At 42.7% G+C, this 26,182-nt stretch overlaps 1 protein-coding gene across 3 annotated transcripts in view; it reads right to left on the minus strand.

The window, feature by feature from the left end:
- The window catches only part of LOC135265143 (whirlin-like), an 82,246-nt gene that overhangs the window by 40,317 nt on the left and 15,747 nt on the right, over positions 1-26,182 (minus strand). For all 3 annotated transcript variants that reach the window (XR_010332867.1, XM_064354469.1, XM_064354468.1), the window contains exons 2-3: positions 5,779-5,997; positions 3,137-3,262 (exon numbers count right to left, since the gene is read on the minus strand). Coding sequence is in view for 2 of the 3 variants with exons in the window: in XM_064354469.1 (XP_064210539.1) it covers positions 3,137-3,262; positions 5,779-5,997 (345 nt within the window). In the remaining variant the exon portion in view is untranslated. The remainder of the gene's footprint in view (positions 1-3,136; positions 3,263-5,778; positions 5,998-26,182) is intronic.

A 26,182-nucleotide genomic window follows, 5' to 3' on the forward strand; every position in this document is an offset into this window, starting at 1 on the left:
GAAAAATGAATAAAAAGTCATATAATTTTGACTTTAAATAAACAGGAAGTATCTTCTGGAGCCTGTGTGAAAACAGGGTCCAGTAGCATTTAAAAGTTATGGGTCAAAGGTTCCTGTTTCTAAGAGAAAATGTTCCCCACAGGCTGTATCCAGGGTCTGGCTGAACTAGGCTTCCCTAGTCTTCCCTAGTTTTTAGGTGCTATGTTTATGCTGTTAGGAAAATGCTGTAAATGCTGTATGCCTAAAGCTCAGCACAGTTTTTTCAGTGATTGCTGATGGATTACTTGCTATATTGCACATATGCCGTTCTTCTTCTGACAAGAAATTCATGTATCTCGCCATGATGGCCTTGTAAACTCTACTGGATAAGCGAGCGCATCTGCCAAATGAAAAACTAAATAAATAAGTAAAAGAGGCAAACTCATTTGTATGAGTGCTCCAGTCTCCTGTGTGTCCCATAAGCCAGTGTAATAGCTATGCTACCATGCCTAAACTTATGAAAGAGCAACCCTGACACCTCACAGAATGACAAAACTTTCAGACTCAGGGATAAGAGAAAATGAGAAACTGAAAGGACATGAAAGCATAAAGAGCATGCAGAAAGTGCTAATATTCTGGATGCATCTAAAAACCAGCAGAAAAGACCCTGTAAATTAGCTCTACAAATCAAAGAACTGACCCCTGGAGGATCCCAACAGTCCTCTATGACAGCTAGTGCTTAGGCTTACCAAGTCTAGTCTGAACCACTCAGTCATTGTCCATCTTCCGCCATGGTCTGAAGACTCATCTCTTCAGACTATACCTGGACTAACTAACTATCACAACTCTGCAGGGCACTCCAAATCTGGGATCATTTTTGCCACTTAAATCCCCCACTGCCATGCTACACTTGTACCTCCTGTGCCACTTTAATGTTGCGTGTACCTCCATCCAGCACTTATTGTACTTTGTACCATTATCTTGATGTTGTAGCTTGACATGCCTCCTCGTTTGACTTAACATAGGTTAGGACAGAGTAATGTTTACTGTGTGAATTGTTCATGGCTATGAATAACTGTTATAAAATGAGTATTGCACCTTATCAGACCTGTGTTTTGTAGTTGTTATAATGACCTTCGGTATGCACTTGTTGCACGCTGCTTTGAATAATAGTGTCTGCCAAATGAATGTAATGTAATGTCTATAAATGAAACTAAATTAGACTCTGCTAATGCCAACACTGTTGACCAGTCACTTACTGTAATCATTGTCATTGTGATTACTAAGTGTTTACCAATCCAGCATGGCAACATTTGTATTCATGATTACATTTATTCCTGTATGAAGCAGAAGGGGAATGCAGGGTGAGAAATCAACCATGGACAAATCCCTCATATTATCCACAATTTTAATCTGGTGCACTTCACCTGCGGAATCTCCGAAAGCAACAGCGTTGATCTATTCTTTTGTCAGTACCCTCTAACGATCATGTCAATAAATCAATTGCAGAACTGAGTGCTCTTGACAGATTTAAGTTTGCTTCAGATGTTGAAGAATTACAAAGACATTCCCTGAAAGATAATACAGAGACACTGGCCAGTAATTCAATAAACCAATACAAACCTTCTCAGATGAATATAAATGAAGTCAGGCTTTCTTGCTATAGCGAGGTCTGGCACGGCCGCGGACAACTTTTCACTCGCTGGTTCGCACCGTGGGTTGTCTGATTGGTCAGGCTGGTGTAAACAAGCCTGCTTCTTTGTGATAAAAGCAGATTTTTGGGCTACCATTTTATACTTTATCATAACTATAGCATACAAATATCATAGGTGTTCATTATACGTAATATTTGTATAGTACTGTAAATAGATTTTTCTTGTAAAAATAATACACTCTGAGAATATGTTCTCCTTTTGCTACTTGCAGTGTTATTGCACATGGGATTTAGAAAGGAACAAATATAATCAGGCCAGTGAAACTGTTTGGTACAAAGAACATTTTGTTTTTCCAGAACCCAGTCAACCCCATTGTCCGTGTTGGCTGTAACTGGAATTTTTAAATCTACTATGGTTAAAAGATGATTTATTCACCTTGTTTAATGCATCTGTTTTTCATTGCTACTTGTTCATTTTAATTTATTTAACGTGCTATCCCCCATAAATTAAGCCCTTGACATGAACATTTCTCATAATGCAATAACTGAAATAATATGAAATATAACAAATAGTAAAAATAATAGTAAAACAGTAATTGCATCTTTGTTAGTATCAGAGCAAGTGATAAGTGTTATAAGGGGAAAAGTGAATGAAACATGATTTCAGTTCAATATGTCAGTTTCTATGGGGAGTACTTAGATTATTGCATCAGAGTGGGTTAGAGTGACAGTTTTGGAGGGTGTGTGTTTGCATGTGTGTCTGTGTGTATGTGTGTGTGTGTGTGTGCGTTTGTGTATGTGTGTGTGTGTGTGTGTGTGTGTGTGTGTGTGTGTGTTTGCATGTGTGTCTGTGTGTGTGTGTGTGTATGTGCGTTTGTGTCTGTGTGTGTGTGGACCAATTCCATTGAATTTTGGCTTCTCAGAGAGGTTGTTGTAGTTTTTCTAATGAGATGTAGATTTAACCTTTGTCCAGTGGAGAGTTTGTCTGTGCCTCTACTCTTCCAATTAAGGAATATTGTTTTCTTGGCAATCGTCAGAGTAAAAATGAGATTTCAGTTTGGCTGGAGGGGCAAGTATTGAGAGATTTCCAAGTGAGCACAATGATGGAGTTCTGTTTATTTGACTTCAGGTTATCTTGGCAGCAGCAACGGCATCTTTCAAAAGTGTCCCATTGCTGCAGTATTATCAGGAAACAATAAAATATATATGAAGTCCTAGCGTACTTTTATGACCAGCTTTACTGTACTGCTATACCGAAATGGAAAAAGGCCAACCAGTTCTTTGTCACAGGAGTGTCAGGAGTCTTCACCACAGCATTTGAGAATCTATTTAAGGTTCTTTTTAAGGTGAAAATCCGAATGCGTGTGTGTGTGTGTGTGTGTGGGGAGGGGGGGAGGGGGGGGGGTGGTTGTTTGTCAGAGATTGAGAAGGCAGGCAGCTAATGAGGGACAGAGAGACAGTGCAAGACAGAGACAGGGAGACAGAGACTGGTGTTAGCCTTACCTTCAGGCCCCCACTCTCAGCAGCGGAGTCCGGGTCGACCCCGGTGATATAGATGCCCAGATTGTACTCCGCCCCTCCCCGCACCATCAGCCCCAGGGAGCGGCTTCCGTCCAAGACCAGATTCACCTGAGGAAAGCACACGGAGGTCACGGCACTGCTGCCTGGGAGGGAAATCACCAACATTGCCAACCCCCACCCCCACTCCCCAACCCCAACAACTTAAGGACTGATCCCCCTTGGTCATGGGCAGTTAGCGCAGGTGTTGTGCAGACCCACTCATTACTGTGCCATCTGGACAGGCTGGACACAGGCACAGGTGATTAGATTAACATATCCTCATTTAATAGGGGGCCCTGAGTTTCTAAGGAAGGTTTCACTGATTTCAATTATTTTTCAGGGTCTTTGCTTAACCCTTGCTTAAGGCAGCCGGTAGCCACATCTCTCTCTCTCCTGGATGGCCAAGTATAAAAGTATTAAGAAAATAATAGGATTTCGGAATGACTAATTCGCTGAGTGTGTTCTGACGTACCACATGGTCAGGATTAGAACTCTGATTGGGCGGCCCTTAAGGCCACAAGATGGGAATACCTGGCCATAGCACTGCCCAGGGAGGGAGGTTTTCAGTCTGTGTGGCAGCATCTCATCACACGACAGCAACTGCTCATATGAGTTGGCCATCCAGTCTCCCCGTTCCTAATTGTGGCCTGCCCCTCTGTCGCCACAAATCTCTCAGCTCAGTGTGCATTCAGCTCTAAACATTAAGAGTTAAAAACTGATAAAACGTACTCTATCAAGAGTAAAAGAAACTCCACAGAGTTCATTTATCACTGACAATCTGTCTGTGTGGAAACTGCGCTTCAAAGCAGATGCTTGTTTAGATGCTTCCGGAATGTGGTACAAACACATCTGGAATAAAAACTGCTTAAAATATCTGAGGCGCAAAGCACCTAGTCTAAACAAAATAGAGCCACAGAATAATCGTGAATAATTGACAATGTACCTTGGACTGTGACAATAATTCTTTTTTAAAAGAAGCGAATGACTTTATTATTTCAGCCTACGGATTAAAAATAGGAGTGTGAAGCAGAGAGGAAGTAATTACATCCATTAAAAATATTCACTTTGATTAAGGCTAAAGATTAAAACCTTTTCTGGCATGCTGCTTCATCAGCCAAACAGTTTTATTCAGTAGGAAGCCTTATATACAAAATCATAAAACATGCCCACAGGCGTGAGGGTAATTACAGAGAAAAATCCAAAAAAGGAATTAGGCTGAGTTAGAGTTAGAGTTGTTTTATTATTCATGTTAAAAACAAAATTTGCTTTCCTAGTGCAACAAACAATGAATTAACGGCGAAATAACCTCATTGCATTTCCAACACAAAATCAAGGACAAATCATATCACAAAGATCAATTGTTAAATGGCAATCACGTACATCAAATAGAGGCTGAAATTGCGCACTTGGAATGAGTTGTGTTTGGGGCAGGATTTCCTCAACTTTAAATGAAGTGTTTTATCTTTTGTGGCTTTCATTAAAAAGACAAATTGCACTGTCATTTTAATAGATGGAGATTGTGCTCTTTAAATATAGAGGTGCTCATATGAAGAAAAAAAAAAGCTTCCTTCTTGTCTGGTAGATGCAGGAAAAATGACAAGTGGGAATTGAGTGAAAGGTCTGTTCTCATCAGTGAAAGGTTCCCCTGACCGTACACTCTTGATACTGTGAGCTGCTGGAGATTACACAGGCTTACCCCCATTTGACGCAGAAAAGAGGACGACTATGCATGTGTGTGTGTGCTTGCACACTGGAGAGTGAGTGGCTGGGTATATTGGTACCTATACCTCCCTGCATCTCACCCACACACTCCTGACAGATCAACAGCATTGCATCGTAGTGCTACTGTACTTCCAGTATTCTATACTCTTGTCACCAAACAAGAAACGTGCAAAACTCAAGAGTTAAGGGCCAGAAATTAAGAAATTAAGCTGTACTCACTTATAAAGTGAACTAGCCAATATTTGCCTGGCCATATTGGCTAATGTCAATACCTCCTTGTTTTATATTATAGTAATAATGTAAACTGCTATCACATTTCATAGAAGTGTAAGAGTACAGCTGTGAACTTACAAAGGAAAAATGTAACAAATCATTTTTTGTATAACAATATTTCAGCTTTCTCAGTTTATTACTGAGCATGAGTCTAGGGAGCTACTAAGTGTATAGCTTTGCTTCTGAGTTGTAAACATGAGAAATGATAAATAAAAAATAACAGCAGCTCAGATGACTATGATTAGACTTTACATTAGATTGGAACAGTTTGACTTAATTTGCAGCATCAGAAGGGCACCAAACACATTGCCCCTGGAGCAAGAATGGTGCTTCATCATATCAGCCATAAACTGATGATACTGATATTGGTATCATCCAATATTATTACCCAGACATTATCAAGCATCCCTAATTATACCTAATATGGGAGTTCACTGCTGTTGAATATAGCTATCAAAACATGCACAGTAAAACGATAATGCGCTTTTCACCCCTCTTGACTTCCTGGTCTAGTTTAGCACTTCCTGTCTGGCGGACTACTCTTCCTGCCTGCCTCAGGCAGTGGGAGGAGCCAGCGGAGAGGGACCCACCTTCTTCTCGTCGCCCTCCTGCAGCAGCTGCAGGTGGCTCCGCCTCTGGCCGTCGGAGCGCCTGGCGGTGGCGCTGCGGTGCTCGGGCAGGTCCGGGGGCGGGGACACGCTGCGGCCCAGCGGGTCCACCCAGGTGTAGACGTGATTGGTGATGTAGCCCCCCGGGATTCGGCCGACGGAGCGAACGGACATGGAGAGCTTTTTACTGCCCTTCAGCACCTGGTGAGGGAGGGGAGGGGGGACACGGGCCGGAGAACAGGGGTCAGGGGCAGGGAAGAGATGGATGGACGGAGAAATTAATAATTGACGGAAGGGTGGACGGGATAGCATAGATAGCAGCAATTACCTTGAGAACAAAATTATACACAACACCTTCGGCAATAGAAATGGGGTCATTTCTATGGAGCATTTTTCACTGCTTCACACAAACACAAACACACGCAACGCACACCCATACACACATAGCAGTCAGGGTAAAATGCGCTGCCAGGTGTACCCGAGTCAATGGCGTGCAGTGTAGTGACTCAGAAATCACCAGAAGGTGATAGGTTTGAACCCCAGGAGAGGCTATTGTTCTCTTGAAGAACGCAATTTTACTTGAATTCCTGCAGTGAACATTCAGCACTGAACAAAAAGCACACAGAATAAACAAGTCCACGTGCTACTCTGGATGAGCCAAAATCATCTGGCCATAAACAGTAACAGCAGCCAATGTCAATAATTATTCGTACTATCCCCAATAATAATATCTGGAGTGGTTGAGAGGGGTTATGCAAGAGCATGGATTCGGCGCATGTCTTGGCATTCAGCTCCGCAAATGAGTCCGTTGGCCGAAGCGATGCCTGCGTTGAGTGCTTCAGACGCTTGGCTCCAAGCACCATCTCAGAGTTTGCAGAGCAACAGCCTTGATGAACGGCCTCTGCCTGTTTCTGTTACGGACCCGTTTGGCAGAAACATCGAAACAATACGCTCACGCGACACACGGGTAGACGAGGACCACCGGAGGCCCGGGGACTGCTCGTACGCAGAATCACGTCTGCCGAACTAATGGAAACGCCACTGTCTCTGCGCCGGTGATGAGAAATAACGCCGTGCGCGGAACACTGAGGTGAAGAACCGGGAAAACCACTCACGAACACGAGAGGATTTCGGCGGCAGTGAGGACGTCGAAGGTGTAGCACTGTAAGAACACCCCCCCCGCCCAGGAGGTGGCGCAACTGTGGATGACCGCGACCCGAACAGAAACCCTCACTGTCAGGGTCACAACCAGGGTGTGGCAGTGGGGAGGACAGGTGTATGCCATTACACTCTATAAGGACCTTGTAACATTTTAAATAGAATTAGAATGACTTTTCTTCAGCCTTTAGGATAAAAAACAGAAGCGATTAGATAAAACAAACTAACAGAAAGGAGGAGAGGACACAGGGAACAGCCAGGGGCAGTCCTCTGACCCCTCTTAATGTCTTTGTAGCAAATGCACTTTACAACATAGTTCCATTCTGCTCACACCACAGAAAACAAATTCACAGCAGTTGGTGGGACAGTTTTTCAATTGTGCACGCTTGTTCAGAGGGCCTTAGAGCGCTTTGGGGATAGAGTCCCTCTCCTGGCTAGGTTTGTGCTAATGGTTCCAGCGAATTAGGAGCGACTAACTGTTTTAGCGCCATCGGGGGACACAAGTGCAGGATGGGGGGAGAGGCCCCCTGAAACTCATCCGGGCACGGGAGCGAGAGCACAAAGCGAGAGAGAGAGAGAGAGAGCGAGAGCACAGAGAGAGAAAGAAAGCGAGAAAGGAGAGAGAGAAACAGGGGGGAGGGCGCAGAGCCGGGAACGTCAGCAGGGGACGAATAAAAGCAAAGGCTGGCGCACGCAAACAGGCATCAGCATTTATTTGTTCACATTACCGTAATGAAGAAGGGCCCATTACACGACCCGTAGCGGGTTCCATCTGGCAGGCTCTCGCCTGGGTCTCTAATCACAGCCTGATTGAGCTCTGCAGAGGAAAGCTCGGGGACTGCGCCGGGCACACGGCAGAGGTTACCTCCCTGCTCTCATTTCTCGGGCTCAGCGAAGCGTGGGTTCTAACCGGCCTTCTCTCCCCAAGCACGTTTTGCGAGGACTGTGGCTTTACAAATATCACCCACGTCTAAGCAGTTTATGTTCAAAAGGCACACAAGCACATTATTTCTTCGCGTTTGTCATATCCTCTGTGCCACAGGCATGGGGATAGCTACTGGTTTGATCTCAGGTAGAACATCAATGCTGTCCGGTAGGGTAAGATACTGAACCTGGACTGTCCCAGGCATTAAATGCTGTAAAATATATGAGGGATACTGCCCAGAGAGGGCCTTGTAAATCCAACTTCCTCTTAAGCTCTCCAGAAAGAACATCTGCTAAGCAAGCGGGAGCCATGTAACGTGTCTGCATCAGGATTATTAGAATCAGAGGATCTGCGAGCGCCACACAGCAGAGACCTTCACAGCAACTACATTTCCATTAGGGTGAAACTCGGAAGCTTTACAAAAGAAGATTCACAATTCGGACTAAAAGAAACAGAAAATGAAAATCAGTAGAAAATGATAGACCCTAGCATTTTTAAAAGTTTGGGAACACTTTGGGAAAGGCTAAGTAACTGGGCTACATGGGCATTACGGCAAATGGCTAATTTGCAAATTAATTAGCAAAAAAAAACAAAAAACTGACCACTTTTCCTGAGGAAAACTATGTAGAAACATAAATAAATGTGATTGTTTGTAGCACCACTAGGTTAATTCACTGTGGCAAGCTAATGGGCACGTAGCTAGTGATGGCACAGCAATTAGACACGACCTACATGACCCTACAAAACACATTAACCTGAGTGCTACCAGATACATTAGCCTGTGTCTACACGCTTTATTTTTCAGTGGGGTAATTTAAGAGTAAAGATTGCTAATTTCACACACACACACACACACACACACACAACAAATACTATTTTTAAGTAGAGATGTACATATTAAAATGCAAATCGTACCTTCGTGATGTGTGCATGTGTGTGTGATACATGGGGGATGGGCAGAAATTCTAATACATGTAATTGTGTATTTTGCCATTTGTAACACACAAATTTGGAAACATTTTCATGCAGCTTTCATCATGCGATAATTCAAAAAGAGGTATTTCAGTATTTTCAAAATACAAAAAATACATCCTGGTGTCCCTGCTATCTATTAAAGAAGTGAAGTAAAGCCTTTGCATTCCCTTCCCTCTGTTCCATCTACAATCACCTCCCGTACTTGCATTTTGTAATCTGGCTATTGGATTATTTTATCTGCTTCTCATACGGCATATTATGAATCATTCAGAAATGAGGCAGACTCACAAAGTTTTTACTTTTCGGATGTGAAAACACGGATCTTATCAGAAGATTAGGATGTTATTTCAAAATCTGACGTTTAACTTTTTGCTTGCTCAGCTGTTTTACTCCTGTGTGTTGGCCCTCTTCGATGCTGATAGAAAAATGACCAAGTCCTGCCTGCAGTGCAAACTGAACATCTGACATGAAAATTGGGTACTAGCTAGCAAGTGTTGACCTGCTCGCTAGACACTGTTACAAAGTGGCTAACTAGCTACCTAGCTAAGTAGCTGACAATGTCTACCTGACTGGCCTCGCCAAATTCAAGAGTGGGTGAATACACACAGCTCTTTTCAAATGATTTCTTATAATTTCATTACATTTTTGTGCAGTAAAAATAAATGTTTCAAAAAATGAAACAAGAATGATGTTTGTCACTTGAGTCATTGCTAATCAGAGCCTAGTTTCTCCAAACCGTAGTAACAAATATCATCTTGCACAATTTATTTTCTATGGTTTTAAGATTATCTAGAGCTAAAAAGGTTATGGGAAATTAGGCCATTATAAATATTATTTCTCTTCCAAGACAATGAACTATTGTATGCTTCATTGCAGTCAAGAGATTTGTGCTGGTAGGCAATTGTATGTCTAAGCTTTACAAAATATGGCATGCTATTAATGGAGATAATGAGGTGCTGCATACCTGTGTCATGCTTTTAGAAAAGCCTCTCCCATTTGACCAGGATGGGAAATATATATGCAGAAAAGTAATGGGAAGTTATCGATCAAAAATTTACATCGTAGGTATTTTACAACTACACATAATGCTTTCAAGAAATGCATTTTTATATGTTCAAGATAGAAAATACTGTAGTTTATTGTTGTATTTATTAGAACAAGTATTTTTTGGATGCATTTACTTCTGGGGTATTTTGTGTTTTATATAATTTATGACTTTTGCCCATTGTGTTTGTGCTCATGTTTGTGTCTGCGTATGTGTGTAGGTTTGTACTATATATGTGTGTTTACTGTTTGTGTGTGTGTGTGTGTGCGTATGCATGCATTATTTGCGAGAATATCACACCAGCTGATGCTGCATCTTGGGAAGCCGTACAGATCAATGCCTCTCTGACTAATGGACCAGGACCCTGAGTCTTAATGGATTTTTATCATTTATTACCAGATTAATCTGCATACTCTCCATCCAAAAGCTGAGAGCCAGAGCTGGGGGAGTTTACAGAAAGGAAGCATCACAACAGCCCCCCACCCCAATCCAGCCCCTCCGCCCACCAAGCAAGCACACTAAGATTTTGGTTGGGAAAGAGATGCCAATAGCCCTCTGATCTCCCCTCCCGCCCCCTGCGACGGCGCAGGTATCTCTTCGGCCCGGGCGTTTGAATGGTCCGAGGCGCAACGCCTGCGCCTTTCATTTCCCTGCGGAAGGGACGAAAGAGAGGCAGAGCCGAAATGGCTGCTCCCTGGCTCCTCCGGAGTCTGTGGATCTGTAAGATAATACATAGCCATAGTTGCACAGGGAACAATGTTGAGGGTGACCATTTATGGCCTAATGGGTCCTCCTCTCATTTCCTGGTGGCCCGCTGGGTTTCAGCAGGAGCACTGCGCGCTGGCGTTGCTTTGTCTCCTATCAACGGAATGGCTCATCAACTGAAACGCTCGCACTCCTGGGACAGGGCGATGTGTAAACACTGGCAAAATAATAGCGCGGCAGACCAAAATGTCCAATTTAATGTGCATCGCATTGCTTACTGTTCAATGTATGCTTATTTTTTACAGATCAACGCAAGCTATGAAAATGAGGAGCAGTTGGAGGCACCAGACCATCCGGAACACTCCCATCTCCCATTGAGCACATGAGCATCTCCACACGAACTGAAATAAACACAAAGCCGAGCAGGCGTTCACACAGAGGCTACAATGGCCCTGCAATAAACTTCATAGCCCATATCATGCCATAGAGTCCCGGCGTCAGTCTATCCCTGAGCTCATAAAATTATGGGAATAGATGGCATCCATCAATTCCACACACACACCTATCTGCCCTTCTGTATGCATCCCTTATACTCTTGTATACCACACACACACACACACATACAGAAATGTCCTCCCACCACACACACAGAAATCCCTGCCCACACACACACACACGCAAGCTCATATGCACTCACACAAACACACGCAAACATACACATCCAAATATATATGCACACACACAAACAGGCATGTGTAGCTCGGCTAGTTCGCTAGTGAAGCACAGTAGGGTGCGGTGAAGTAAAGGTGTGGTTACCGTGACAACACTCTCTGGTGACGCAACCCTCAAATTCCAAAATAACGGTGTTGCCCATGCCTAGGGGCAATTTCTCCTTTAGCTAATGGAATCCTGGGATAAGTGAGAGGCCCAGGCTAAAATTCCACTTTAGACACAGGCAAATCTTACTCTTACACTGCTGCCGTGACCCCAATCAGAATCGTAAAGGAAAAGCGGTTGCTGCAGGGTTTCAAAGGGAGGAGAAGGCAGAGGAGGGCTAATGTAGTGGGTGTAGCTGGGCTAGTTTGCTAGTGAAGCACAGTAAAGTGTGGTAAAGCGAAGGTCTCAGGCAAATCTCTAACTTATTACACATGCATAATGTGCACACGCACTTATGCACGCTCACACATACACAAACACAGACGCACACATGCACAGCTGGTAGGAGAAATATCCTTCAGGTACGCAAGTCTTCTGGAAAAAGGTTATCTGCTCCACCCACACACAACAGACACTGAGTCTGAAGACTGAATAATGATGGATGTTTTTTTTTGTTTCCATCTCTTATTATTATCTGTGCGGTGTACGTTTAGTGGCAGTGACACAAAAGCCCACAGTGAAAAGAGCTTTTAGGCTGTTCCTACAGGCCCTGTGATCCAGGCTGATATGGATAAATACGCTGGGGAGGGGGAGGACGTACCTCCGGCAGGACCACCCGTCTCCCCAAGACATTCCACGAATGAGGCTTTTCGGATTACAGCGCGCCCCGCACCAACCCCTCCACCGCACATCCCATTTCTGAAGGTGGGTGTGCGTCAGCAGCCACAGCCCTGATAGGAGCGCCCCTTTCCTCCAGCCCCAAACCATTTTCCACGGCACCTCTTTCCTCTTTCTGTCGATTTGCAATTTAGCGTTCGGGCAGACGCTTTTATCCAAAGCGACTTACGACAAGTGCTTTTAAAATGGTAACCGAATGCCACTAGAGATTGGCTGTTACAATCAAATCAGTGCCACCGTCGCGGTGCACGCATTAACACTTGACACATAAGCTGTGCTTCTAATGCTGCTATCTGGCTGCAACGTGTCCAAGGCATTCAAACTACAGTACGTGTGGTGTCTGTTATAGATTCCTCCTGTTTTTACCCTAATAGTTCCTCAGTGACTCTCAATCTGAGTGTTGCTGTATGATAAGTGCTGATGGCCGTCAGTTAAAGACTACATGGGTTGAATGTGCCAAAACAATACTGACTTGGAATTCACCTTAAAAGCACATTATTGTAATCTGCATGTGGACTGTAACCCTGGGTAAACACTGCACCACTTTGGACTTCACCAGAAGCACCCACAAGGCCTTATTATGACATCACACAGACTCATGCGGTAATTTGATTGGACGCACCGCTGGGGCATATGAATGTGGAGGAGGCTGATAACAGCAGAAGCAAGACTGTATAAATATGATGGAGCTGAGACTAGCAGTACACATTGCATGCTATAAACAAGTTATTAAAAGTTTTTAAAAATAATTTGTTAAATGAAAATCTGGTAAATGTCATTTGACCACAAAATGAGTCTGGGGTGCTACTGCAGCACAAAATGGTACAGAACAGTACATGTCTGCACTGATATACTTACTTAAAATTATGCAGTGGCCTTTTTAATCCATGATGGCTGCTTCTGGCTTTAGAATGGGGTGCAATGGGTGAGCTGCACCTCCCTTTTTTCCCCAGTTAAGCCAATTAAAAAGCTTTTTGATCCAGACAGACTGCCCTTTCTCAGCTTCAGTATTGATCCACAGATCTTGGGGCGCCCATAGCCAATACGCTTAACTATTTGTCTGGAAGCCACACAGCTCATCTAACTCTCGTGGACACACCCCACTCTGAAAAAACAGCACACACACACACGCACACACACACACACACACACACACACACACACACACACACATGCACGTGCACACACACACACACACACACACTCACAGGTAAAATGGACACACGTGTACATACAAACACACAAGACTATAGATAAGTATAGATACAGGCACACACAAAAACTCACCACACACATTCAAAACTTAGTTCCACATAATGATTTTGCTAAAAAAAAAACAAAACAAAAAAAAAGCAAAACCAAAACAGCCATCTCATTGTCCTGGATATCTCTTTCAGATTCTCCTTCCTCTCCAAGTCAACGATGACTGATGAACGGGGTGCCGTGGTTATTTACGATCGCGTCCCCCCCCCAACACTGATGGATGTGTCCCTGTAAGCACTATGTGGAGCGCGGGGGGAGTGATGGGGGGGTCCTCGCCGTCAGCAGCTGAATAATTCAGAGTGATTTTCGGCTCACAGCCCTACGCAGGGCTGTAAAATAGCTCCGGGCGTTTAGATGGCGACGGCTCGGCCCTCGCGGCTTTGCTGAGGGCGTGCCGGCCCGTCGCTGAGAGGCGCGAACGCGGCGCGTCTCCAGCCGAGCCCGCCGCCATCGGACGCCCGCCGAGCGCTGGAACGGATCGTCAGGGGGGACGGTTCGGCAAAACGAAGTCACAGCCCCAGGCCTCCGCCCGGTCTCCTATCTTTCTTGGTTTCAGAGCTCGCCTGTCTGGAAAACGAACTGAATCCAAGACGCCTCCCGGGTGCAGGGGTTATCAGCGACCCGAAAAATGTATTCGTGGGGATCGCTCACATCCAGTGGTGTCTTTCACACACTTCTGGGGTTCTTCTGTAGGCTTTGGGCCCTCCTGTGGCTCTGTTAGTGTGTGGCTATTCATTAATTACATGCTTAGCAGACAGTCTTATCCACAGGAACTTACTCACAAGGCAAGCATTTTTAACATACTAACAATTTATATTGATCATTTATTTAACTAGAGTAATCTCAGTGAGATTTAAAACACTTTAACAAACACAGTCCTAGCCCAGGGGATAGCTTGCAAAAACTGAAACAAAAGGACATAAGACAATTTCACATAAATTGAAAACATTGACAAAAATACAGTAAATGTCATTAAGCACAAAAGCAATAAAATTTATCTAGCGTGATAAAAGGTTTAATTTATTCCATGAAGATATTTTAGCCGAAAGCAATACTTCATTTTAAAGCATTCTTCCCAAAATCTTTGTGAACTTGGAATACTAAAAAGAATGCCTATTTTAGTACTGTACTGAAGAAAGTCAAAGTACATTTCTCTAGGGTATAACTAGCAGTCAACCTAAGATTTGAAAATGCAACATACAAGTAACAAGACCAAGTCCTTCACAACTACACTGAACATGCCAGACTACAAGGACAACTGCAAATGTAATAACAATTTATTAATTATTATAATTATTTAATAACAAAAATGCAAAAAAACATTTTTATTCAGAATGTATATGCATGACTGACTGTTCCCAAACTACCTGTATGTCCTGTATGCATACAACTGGATCCTCTTGTCATCCAAAACTGAAATATGTCACCGTGTCCCTCAATGGTAGCTCTCTCACTTATGATGATGATGATGATTATGAGGAAATTGTTTTGATACAAAGAAACCATGCTCTTTTAGCACACCACCCTGCTATGAAAGGATCTCAGAGTCGTTTTAGCTTTTGATGCAGTCATAAACAAAGTAATCACCACTATGCAAGACCACACACTAGTAAACTTAGTTTATCTTTGAAGGCATACTACGCAGGATTTTTTAGTCTGTGTTTAGTATCAAAGAAGTCTTCTCCTCCATCTTCAACCCCACCCACTCACCTCCAAGTACTCAACCGAGTGACACAGGAATGCATTGGACACTGCCAGTAAATTTCTTCCATCAACTCAGACATTACCTACATTTTTTATCCAGATGGGACGACAAACCAGAACAGTACAAATAATTTGAACACCTGATATTCTGTTAAAAAAATGAACATCTGGCAACCCTAGCTGGATAGCTAGAGGTATCCTAACGTTACTTACAGGTCCAACAGTAAACAAGCCAACTCCTCATTGCTTTTCATTCCCTTGATGAACTGCCACAGAGCAAAATCAATTCCAATGTTAACTCGATATTGAATGAGCCCTGCTGGATTGTTTGTTTGCTTCGCTGTATCTGGGCCATTGCAGTGGCTAGACAACTAGCAATAAACCACAAATATGATCCCAAACCATGGGTTTTATAGCCAAACCCACCCCTCCCCACACAGAGAAGAGTGCCACACACAGAAACATCCCAAACACATTTCAGAAAAACAAATACAGGTAAAGGTGCACAAATTTTGCAGAAGTGCTTAAAGACAGAAATTGTCAGTGAATCATAGATATGCCTTAGCATGGTTATTTTCTAATATTTGCATAGTATGCCTTTAATGTTTTATTAAGTGATCAAAAGAGATATAAAATAGATTATTTTTATTTATCTGATCCCTCTAATCAAATGGCTTAATGTCTTTGGAGGACTTTCCTGTAGCATTCACCAAATCACTACAGTTGGTGACTGACAAATTTTACATATAAGTGGCTAATAAGTAACGTATTGACCACCGCAGAGTTTTTTTTGTACCTCAATTGCTCGCTTTTTGTGGATTCAGACCTGGTTTTTAGCCCAGTTTTCTTCTGTGATTCCACTATAAAGCACATTTGTGACAGTGTCTCTGTAAAAAGCGCTACACAAATGAAATTGAACTGAATGCCTCCGCTTGATTGAGCAATGACTGAGTTATGAAGGACAGCCAGATTGGCCAAGCTGCAGTCCACCCCACCCCCTACCGATTTTTACATTCTGTTCTACTTTCTGTCTTGCTTCTCATCCCAGAAAAAAAAAAAACTTGTTTTCACTTGGAGTAGACAATTCCAGAACACTCTATACCCCTGATAGCTATCTCCCTGCAGATTACCCATAAGATACCAGGCCCAGAAACACACTTTAACAATGGAGAAAGTAGGTCTGGTGCCTGTCTTTCTACAAAAAAAGAAGATCACGGTTCATCCCTCTTTAATGTAGAATTTTTTTCCCCCTCAAATGTAAAAACTAGTAGCAACAAAAGAAAACTATTTTATTCTAAAAATGTGACTCATTACTCCAGGGCAGAAATATTGGAGTGTGCACTCACCATACACTAATTGAAATATGCATTGTTCCCTGCATTTAAGTTCACTTTGTGATTGGACCATTCTCATGACAAAGAAGACAGGTCTCGCTTTAATAAAGAAACACTCAGGAAGTGCTTTTAATGCAATTGAAAAGCACAATTAAAGTCATGACTATTTCTTTTGGTTTCTGAGTGCTGTGAAATAAGGAACTGGTGAAAGGGAGATCGGCCATTGTTCGCCAAACTATAAGCATGAAAGAGAATTTGATTCGCACAGAATAAATTGCATGCTCTCATTTAAAGGCTTCTTGGATACAAAAACTTCTCACGTTCAAAGGTCAGATCTGAGTATGATTTACGTTTCGGTATGCATTCCCCCTTGATCCACAAGTGTGGTTTGACCCACTGTAAGATGAGTGCCCTGAATAGGGGAGTTGGCCTGAGAGATGTGTTGGCAATTCACCCTCTACTTTACTGCACTGCCATTTAGCAGATGCTCACATCCAGGGTTACAAAGGAAATACAGGCACAAAGGGCAGTGATCAAAGTGCAATAATTCTCTAGTTGGGGAAAATATACTCCCAGAAGAGACAGCAATAGAAACCGGCTTAGCAGGAACGTGCTAATCCGTGTGGCCTGGATCTAGATATGAGCAATCAAAGGGTTAATCTCTGCTCAGGGTTTGGTGAAGAATGCCCCAGGCTTTCTGAGTACAAAGTAATGATGTATTTGGCTATGGAGTAAATATACAGATTAACCCAGAGTATGGCGATTCCCATCGCAGGGCATGTTGGCCATTTCCCCATTGCTCTGTGCTGCAGGAACATATCAAATTGATGTTTTGGTCCAAATGACCCCTTTCAAACCCCAATCTTCACTTGGTGCATCAATCATGCTTTCTGGTGCCACCTGACCCACAGCACCTGCCTGTCAGATGAGTCCACTGGATACTGCATCATTTGGTACGTCCCATGTCACAACTGAAGTATGTAATAACAGAGGAGGCTGTGATTTATTTTCCGTTCTTTCCTTCCTACTTTTTTCCTTTCTTTCTTTACAGGGTACTTCCAAGTGGAGTTTGCAAACATTCTCAGCTACCTCATTACTATATTTATTAAACAGCGGTACGCTACTTCACATTACTGCAACTACCAAACCTAAATGATTCCATAACATAATGTCCATGCTGTAATTAGTAGACATTACTAACTAGCAAATATTAGTGATAAAATAATGTACTGTAACTTGCAAGCATTGAGATGATTTCTTGACAATAATCTCACTCAATGTAAGCAAAACCAAAGAAATTATTGTTGACTTTAGGAAACACAAACACAACCATAGTCCCATTACCATTGATGCCATTAAAATAGTCAAAGACCCCAGTCTCCTCAGTTGCAAATCATCTTCAGTCATTCTGTATAACATATGACATTAGCCTTAAAACTCAAGGCAAGACAAGCAGGTTCAGGAATGGTTTTTGAACAAACATTACTGTCACATTACTGTAGCTAACCAACCTTACAAATTACCTTCAATCACTGCAACAAGGTCATATTTATATAACAAGCAAATGCCACTGTGGATATCTAACAATTAAATAACTATTGAATATTACTATATCTACCCAATATCATTGAAACAAGATGATCTTGCTTGTTGCTAAATTAAAAAACTTTCAATCAAAAAGTACAACAGAAGCCAACTTTGTACTTATTATTTGCCAAGTTTTCAGAAGCCTCTTAACATCTTCTCTGGGAATGAGCCTGAACCAAAGATGGATTAAATTAATTTTATTCAAAGCAGCCCTCGGGTCTGTATTCTGTATGTTCTCGCAAGATGGAAGCAAGGCTGAAGCTGAAATGTGTCTGAAGCAAAGCAACCCAGATCTCAAGTGGGAATGTATTCTGGCCATGGGTCAGATTCTTACCAACATAGCTGTGCTGCTTTGATGTAGGCAGGCAGGCATCAGCATGAAAAGCACACTTTTGGTAAAAAAAATAATATGCTGCATACTCCTACATGTAATGTACATATATCTGTTCTTACAGTTAAATACTTGTAGCACATTGTAACATAAATGTAACATAAATAGATATAGCATAAATACTGGATCATAACTGACATGTTACATATTACTATTCAACATATCTTGGGATAAATTTCACCAACCATAGGTTTTATATAATACAATATTTGTGTGGTTTTTGTATTATTAGTATTCCTAGGTAAGTTTTTTTCAATTGACATTTAAACTCTACATTCCTCATAACTGGCCTTCCTGTCCAGAAAATCCAATCAAAGTTTTGTCTGATGAATACATTCAAGGAATTTCTTCATAATGGCCTGTCTGTAAGCCAGCAACCTAGCAGCACTGGATTTAAATCAAACAGCAAGCCATCCAAGGTAATAGCAAGCAAAATACTAATGGCCAAGCCAAGAGGGTGCAGACATATTGAGTGGTGTGTCGAGTGTAACACAGCCTTCCTTCATGCTCTATTTGTTCTGACGTGACCTCAGGTTTGGCAAACTCTTCCGCTAGTCCCCATTCCAGCTTCAAAGTGTGTTTGAAGTGCATGCCTCCAAGCAGATTTACAGAACATCAAGGCCTTTGTCAAGTAGGAGTGAATGCAATCCTCCCTGGCACAGTGAATTCCTTCTGTCTCTCTCCCTCTCTCTCCCTCAATTTCAATTGCACTTTCAATTTGCATAATTGGCAGGACAACTACAGTCATATTGCCAAAGCAACACATGTAAGACACTGAAACACGGAAACCACATAAACAACATGCAACAAGTATGACCCACAACAGTATAATAATAATAATAATAATAATAATAATAAACTCATTCACATAGTGCATCATATATGATGCAGAAAGTGTTCTCTTTATGTCCCCCATCTTATGGCATGTGGCTACATATCTGGCTGCTTGTGGGGCTGTAGGCCCTTCTCCTAATATTGCTGATAATTTTTCATAGTCACTCATATTTTGGATGTTGGGGAAAATAATGTTTACAGTTTTATAGAATTCCTCCCTTTGTGGATAATGTGTACAATACAAAAAGAAATGATTATCTGTTTCTACCTGATTGCTTGTACATTGATCGCACAGCCTGTCCTCCCTGGCTAGCCAGGTTTTCCAGTGGTGGCCCTTTTCAATGACCAGGCTGTGGTCTCTGACACTATATTTGGTCAGGATCTCCCTCTGGTTTGAATTTTTAATTGTGATTAGATATTCTGGCAATTTCTATCTTTCTCTCATTCTCAGCACCACTCCCTCCATTGTTGTGCCCCCAAAACATGAAATGTTCAGGTTTTAGCGATGAGTCAACAAGGTCAGTACGAAAAGCACAGCTGGTCTGGAAAAAGGCGTGGAGTCAATTAAAATGAATAGTCTGGACTCGCATGGATTGGACTGGAACAGATGGACAGATGGTGGAGACGATGAGAGGGACCAATCAGTCCTGGTGCAGTTGTGAAAGTAGTCACACGACAGGAAGTGAAGTCAGAACCAGTCCAAATCCCTGAAGTCAGACTGAGTTCTCATAGAGACGTATCTCTAGGAAACTGATCGTTGCTATAACTACCAAACCTGAAATAGCATCTGTAAGTGCTTTTGGCGTACTGTCGAGTGAATCATATATCGAGGCTCTTGTGGTTGCACTTGTGTTAGCTGTGTCATTCTCCTTTTCACTTGTTTTGCGAAACCTCACTCCAGATGAAGGTAACATAAAAAGAGCAGAAGCTTACTGGGTGTGCCTGTGGCTCATGCAGGAACTACAGGCTCATAACATTCACAGTTCTCAATCTACTCCATCTTTACATGAGTTCATCCAGACCAGTGGCTCTCAACGCTGGTCCTGAAGTAGCTGTGTATGCTGGTTTTTGTTCAAGCCTTTATCGCAATTCCTGAAGCATCAAGAGTTTTAATCGTTTTTAATTAAAAACGTTTAATTAGAGTCTTTTTGAGGGATGATTGCTCTCCCAATGGCACATATCAGAAAGACATTCATGTTGAAAAGAATTAATATCCCATAATCATTTAAAGACATTCAGCCAGTCAGGTCAGTTTTTAGACAGCTAATGATTTCACTTTCTGCTACGTGCCACAGTCAATGATAGAATTTGAAAGAGGTCACATTTTGTATTGATTAACTGATAGACCTACAGCTGAAATCAAATAAGTCTTAAATGCTGGATGTGTTCACCTGGTCATTGATACTAAACAACATCTGGAAAATGAAGAGTTCAAGAACAAAGCAAATTGTAGTGAGCCAAACCAGCACTGTGTTAAAGTCTGTTTGAGGAACATACTGTCAATAACCTTAATTAAACACGAGATTAGCTGGAACAAAAAACAAGTATACATAGGGGTACACCAGGACCAGGGCTGAAAACCACTGATCTAGACACCACAACCTAACTAATATGAAATCATTACTAAAGTGCAGGGTATAGCTACTTCCATTTGTCCTATACGAACTCTCCTTGATTTAATTATTGAGGTTAATTAGTCCAAATGACTGCATTTCCAAGTGTGGCTATGATTAATGATTTAAATTTAAATGAAGTCTGATGGATTATGGCTTTTGAAGAGTTCAATTGGTCCTTGCAGCCATTAAACATTATTAAATGTTTCATTTAAAAAAAATTTGAGAGGACATGATGATAAGGATAAAGACATTGAAGATGACAGTCATGGCCATGATATTACTAGTAATAGTTGTGAAAAAGATGATTGTGATGATAACAATGATGATATCATTAGTGATATTTGTGATATTCATGATTATCCTGATGATGGTGATATCTTTGATTATGGTGATGTGATACGATGATGATGACAATATCAATAGTCAAGATTCCCTCTGCCAACACAGTCTCTGCTATCCTGCATGTCGGGGGGAAAGGCATTACCGTCTGCGGAATTTGTGGCCTGAAATGTTGTCCTCCTTTTGTCAATCAAATATTTACCACCATAATGCCAGCAACAGCTCACCGCAGTAAAAACAGCACTTAGCATTAAATGTCACACATCAGTCTTTGTCATCCCTGGGAACGACAAGCTTGTTTATCGCTGCATTCCTCCCAGCACATCAGCCACAGCTCGCTCTGAAAGAACAAGCGCAGAGACAGCCTCCCACAGCTTCTGGTGTAGATGAACCCTAAAGGCTTTTTCCCCTCTCCAAACGCATTCTGTTTGCTGCCTGTTTGCAGAGACTCGGCAATCGATCGCGAACGTAGCACAGAGAGCGAGCGAGGTTACAGAGACAAAGAGAAGCTAGTTTCATTGACTGTTCAAAAACTACAAAGCATACGGTACTATCACAGAGTAATATATTACAGCTGACAAATGAAGCTTTTCATCTTGTGTTCTGCTGCAGGTATGAACTGCTGAGTATCTTTACCCCCCCCCCCCCCCTCCCTCTGCCCTTCATGGTGCATCAACACCAAAAAAAAAAAAAAAACATGGCCAGAGAGAAACGACAAAATGAAGTTCAAGTGGCACTCTGCTATGAATGCAACATAAAAGTGCACTATTGATGTCAGCGTGAATGAGGGCGCTCACAAACTGAGCCCTTGACGTTTGGAGAGGAAGAGGGAGGAGGAGGGGGGAGGAGCGGGGTCAGTCGGAGGACTGGAAGGGGCAGGCAAGAGGGAGTATTTTTAGGCTGCGTGAGAGGGGGACGGAGAAGGCAGGGGCGCTGCAGACGTCAGCACAGGTCAGCTCGACTCTCCAACGGCTCTCCAACGCGGTCATCTCCCTGCTCTAACAGAGCAGATGCGCTCCACTGAAAAGCATCTCGGGTTGTCATGTGTCCAAATGCAGGGCTCTGCGCTAAAAGATTTTAAAAGGCGCACATCCGCTCCTAAGCTGAATACGCAGCACACTAATGCATCCCAATTAGTAGATGCACTTCTAAATTATTTTTCCAGTCATCGCACATCAATTTTCAAGAGCAAATTCTCTTAGAACAGGAGCACTGTAGAGCTCTGAAATGAGTGTATACAGTATGTGGTAAGCAAATTAATAAAAAGCTAGCATTGCTTTGAAACTAAATCACCCGGCGAAGTACAGTGTAGTTAGCTGGTGCACTGCCCAGGGAGGGAGGGTTTCAGCTGGCAGGCCAGGCCCTGCCTCATCACGCTCTGGCAACTCGACCGAGCCTCCCGGCAGCACCGCAGGCCGCCCACGGCCGTTTTCGTTCGCGGCCCAGAGATCCTTTCCCCCGCGCTTCGTTTTCTAACGCCGTCACAGTCTTCCTTTGTTCTGCAAAGCGTGCGATTCAAAAAGCGCGGCGCAAAGTTCAAACTCCACTTGCACGGGTGAACTACAGTCTGGCAAAATGCAGAGAGCTCCGGGACCACCCCTGAGCGCCCTTTAAGCGCTCTCTCTCCCATTCTCGCCGCCGCTCTTGTGCTGGCGCCGTTAGCGGCAACATTTTTGATGGAGCGCTGCTTTTTTCTCCCACAATGCCATAGAAACGGAGTTCTTTTCAAAGGGATTTGAATAACTCTTTGAAAAGCGTATTTGATCAATTGGGGTACTCTTTCATCAAACCGTGGAGGGCCTGAATATTGAAATGGCTTGCGCTGTACAGTAGCTGTGCCTCATAGTGAGGTACTGACTGTGGGGCTCTACTCATTATAATGCTGCCCTTTGTAAAGGGAGATCTCCATTACATGGTGAGATGACAGCTCCAGTTTTCTAATTTAAAACCTTTATAAGAGCCTTCCTTTTGCAGATGAATGACAGAAAGCACTGGATCCTATTTATTAGTTCTGCTAATCTCGTAAGGAGAGAGGTGAAGCATCATGAGATGGATCTACACAGAACCAGTGCATTACAGATGAAGAGTGAGATGTTTCACACTGGCAAAATGCCATTTAGTCATATTGTCCTTCTTTTGAAGTATGATTCTGAAGTGTTAACAGGTCTGAAAATAACAGGCATGAGTTTTCACCCCCCCACCCCCACGCACACACACACAGTACCTTAAAACAGCAGTGAGTCAGAAAGCAATAAGCCAGCCAACAGAGCTAATACATAACCTTGTAACATTATTTCTAAAAATGCCTCCCATCATGAAATGCCCAAAGAAAAAGATGACAGATTGTGTGGGATGCTGTTTCAAGAAGCCCTTCAACCCCATGGGCCATTCTGCAGCAGTGACACAGAGCACCTGGCCATGCTATAGAGGACCTATATTCTGAAGCAGAGCTTCAGAGCACCTGCCCTTGCAGTAGATGATCCCTATTCTGAAGCAGGGCTTCAGAGCACCTTGCCTTGCTGTAAAGGAACCATATTCTGAAGCATCAATTGAAAGCACCTTGCCTTGCTGTAGAGGAGCCATATTCTGAAGCATCAATTCAAAGCACCAGACTTTGCTGCAGAAGAGGTCCCATATTTCTAAGCAGGGATTCAGAGCACCTGGCCTTGTTGTAGATAGCCCATATTCAGAGCACCTGGCTTTCCCTTCCTCCCCGCACTCAATTCAAAGAGCTAGCCAACTTTATTAGCATGCAGCTGTATTGTATAACAGATGGCAACTCAATCTGACAATGCATAGAGCGGTTTCACAATGCATTGCTCCTACCGTGCCAAACTGGCTGCTTGATTTGTGTGCCGCTCGGTGCAATGCCTTGGGCCTGTTGTCAGCTCCTCCTACTCCACACTCACCCAGTCAGCAGCTCCCCAGCCAATGACCGAAAGTAAGATTTACACTCCAGAAAAGTCCAGCAAGGTAGTGATTGGACAGTGTGGCTTCATGTCGAGAGCTTAGAACCAGAGGGGCGCAAGTGACATTTTGGGCGAAAATGAGTTATATGTATCAAATGAAAGCTCTCGATGAGATCTTTCTAGTGCCAAAAGGGCACATGAATTCTAAACCAATTCAGAGTAATTCATCAAAAACTGAAAGACCTAACACTGAACACACTGAAATATTTGGAGCGAAAAAGGCGTATGTGCACTTACGCCCTTTTGGCCTTGAGAAATGTACCGTGGGTAAAGCTTGTGGACAGCACATGAGTCAAAATGGCTGATACGACATGTAAGTCAGCCAGGTCAACCATGAGGAGAAGACAGCGTTTTACTGTTGAAGGCGTTTTATTGAGCTTATTTCAAGATGGTGGAGACAATGTATCAATCCAGGATTCAAAGTCAGCCTTGAGTAACAAAAGTAAGCTAAACTAAATCTTTAGTAACTAGCTGGACAGCTGCATGTGTGAAAGGTAGCCAGATGGAATGCAACAGTGTCCATGCTGCAGTTGAGACAGCCAGGAGAAACATGCCTGTATACAGCCCAGAGGATTATTATACTCTATGGACTTGTTCATTGTTTTATCACATACGCCCGTTTTTTATATTTTATATGAGATAAAATGTTGGTTCCAAAAAGGCGTATGTGACTTTTTTCCACATTTTTAAAAATATATTTTAAAAAATCTTCAATAAATTTCATACTATTGTTCATTAAGTATATTTTCATCCAAATATGTATGCAGTTTTAATGTGGAAGATGAATCTTAATAAACACAGTCAGGACAAAGTATGATCGTTTTTTGTTTTGGCTCTCCTGTAAAGTTTGTCAAATGTCACTTATGCCCCTCTGGTTCTAAGCCCTCAATGTCTTCTGTGATAGGTGGAGTTACCTTGTGCTGTCAGTCATTAACTGGGAGAAAAAAAAACACTACTTACAGGGACTCTCACGACCAAACACCTCGATAGGGTCAAATCAGTGAGCCATCAATCATGTGATAGCTCCACCTGTTGCTCAGTAGTCCAGAAGACTCTCTTAACTGTGCGTGTGTGTGTGTGTGCATGCATATGTACGTGTGTTTGCGTGCATGGATATGGATCTGATGTACCTGTGTGTGGGAGGTCGATACAGGTGAATGAGGAATTATTAATGCTGTTTTCAGTAGCAGATAACGCAGGGATGTTTCTACAACTGTCAGGGCCACTCAGTGCCGCCATAGCACAGATGTTTCCTCTCACCGCCATTTCACCGTTTAGATGGAGATTAATATGAGTGCTTCATTCAAAAATAAACATTTGTCATTATAAACTGAAAGGAAAAGCTCTGCTGAACCAATGAAGATAGTGCTTATCTCTGCGTGTCCTTCAAAAACAAAGCAATAAAGGCACAAAGACATAGTCCACATTAACGAGGAACATAAATCTATTTTTTATGGAGCTAAATGCATGTTATTCTGATTTAAATATGCCAGAAACAGAGGTGGGTAACCCGGCTTCAAAGAGTAAAAAGACTGACCATGTATTTGTTCCACCACCATGCACTAAACCAGCTGATTCTAATTAGCATGACTCTTTAGCATGATGGGAGAACTAATTATTGTAACCAGCTGGTTTAGTGCATGTTGGTGGAGCAAATGCATGGTCAGTCTTTTTACTCTTTGAAGCCGGGTTACCTACCTCTGGCCAGAAAGCACCAACAGCAGAGTGGGCCTATGTATGTGGTGCTAGCATGGTTCACTGATTCAACAATCATTTTGCTGTAAAGAGGAAAGCATTTTGATCGGTTCAAATAACTTGGCAATTATTATTGAAAGGTTTGCTCCGTCCAGTCTGGGGTTAAGACCTCCTTCCATAACTAAAGAAAACATTTTCAGTCCTGCTACAACAGAAAAACAGGCCACTGCCCGCTCCTGCTTTGTATTAAATGCTGTACCAGGGACTCCCGCTGCCATCCCCTGCCATGCGG

This window comes from Anguilla rostrata, chromosome 10 (genome assembly GCF_018555375.3).
Source record: "Anguilla rostrata isolate EN2019 chromosome 10, ASM1855537v3, whole genome shotgun sequence".
Classification (NCBI taxonomy): Eukaryota; Metazoa; Chordata; class Actinopteri; order Anguilliformes; family Anguillidae; genus Anguilla; species Anguilla rostrata.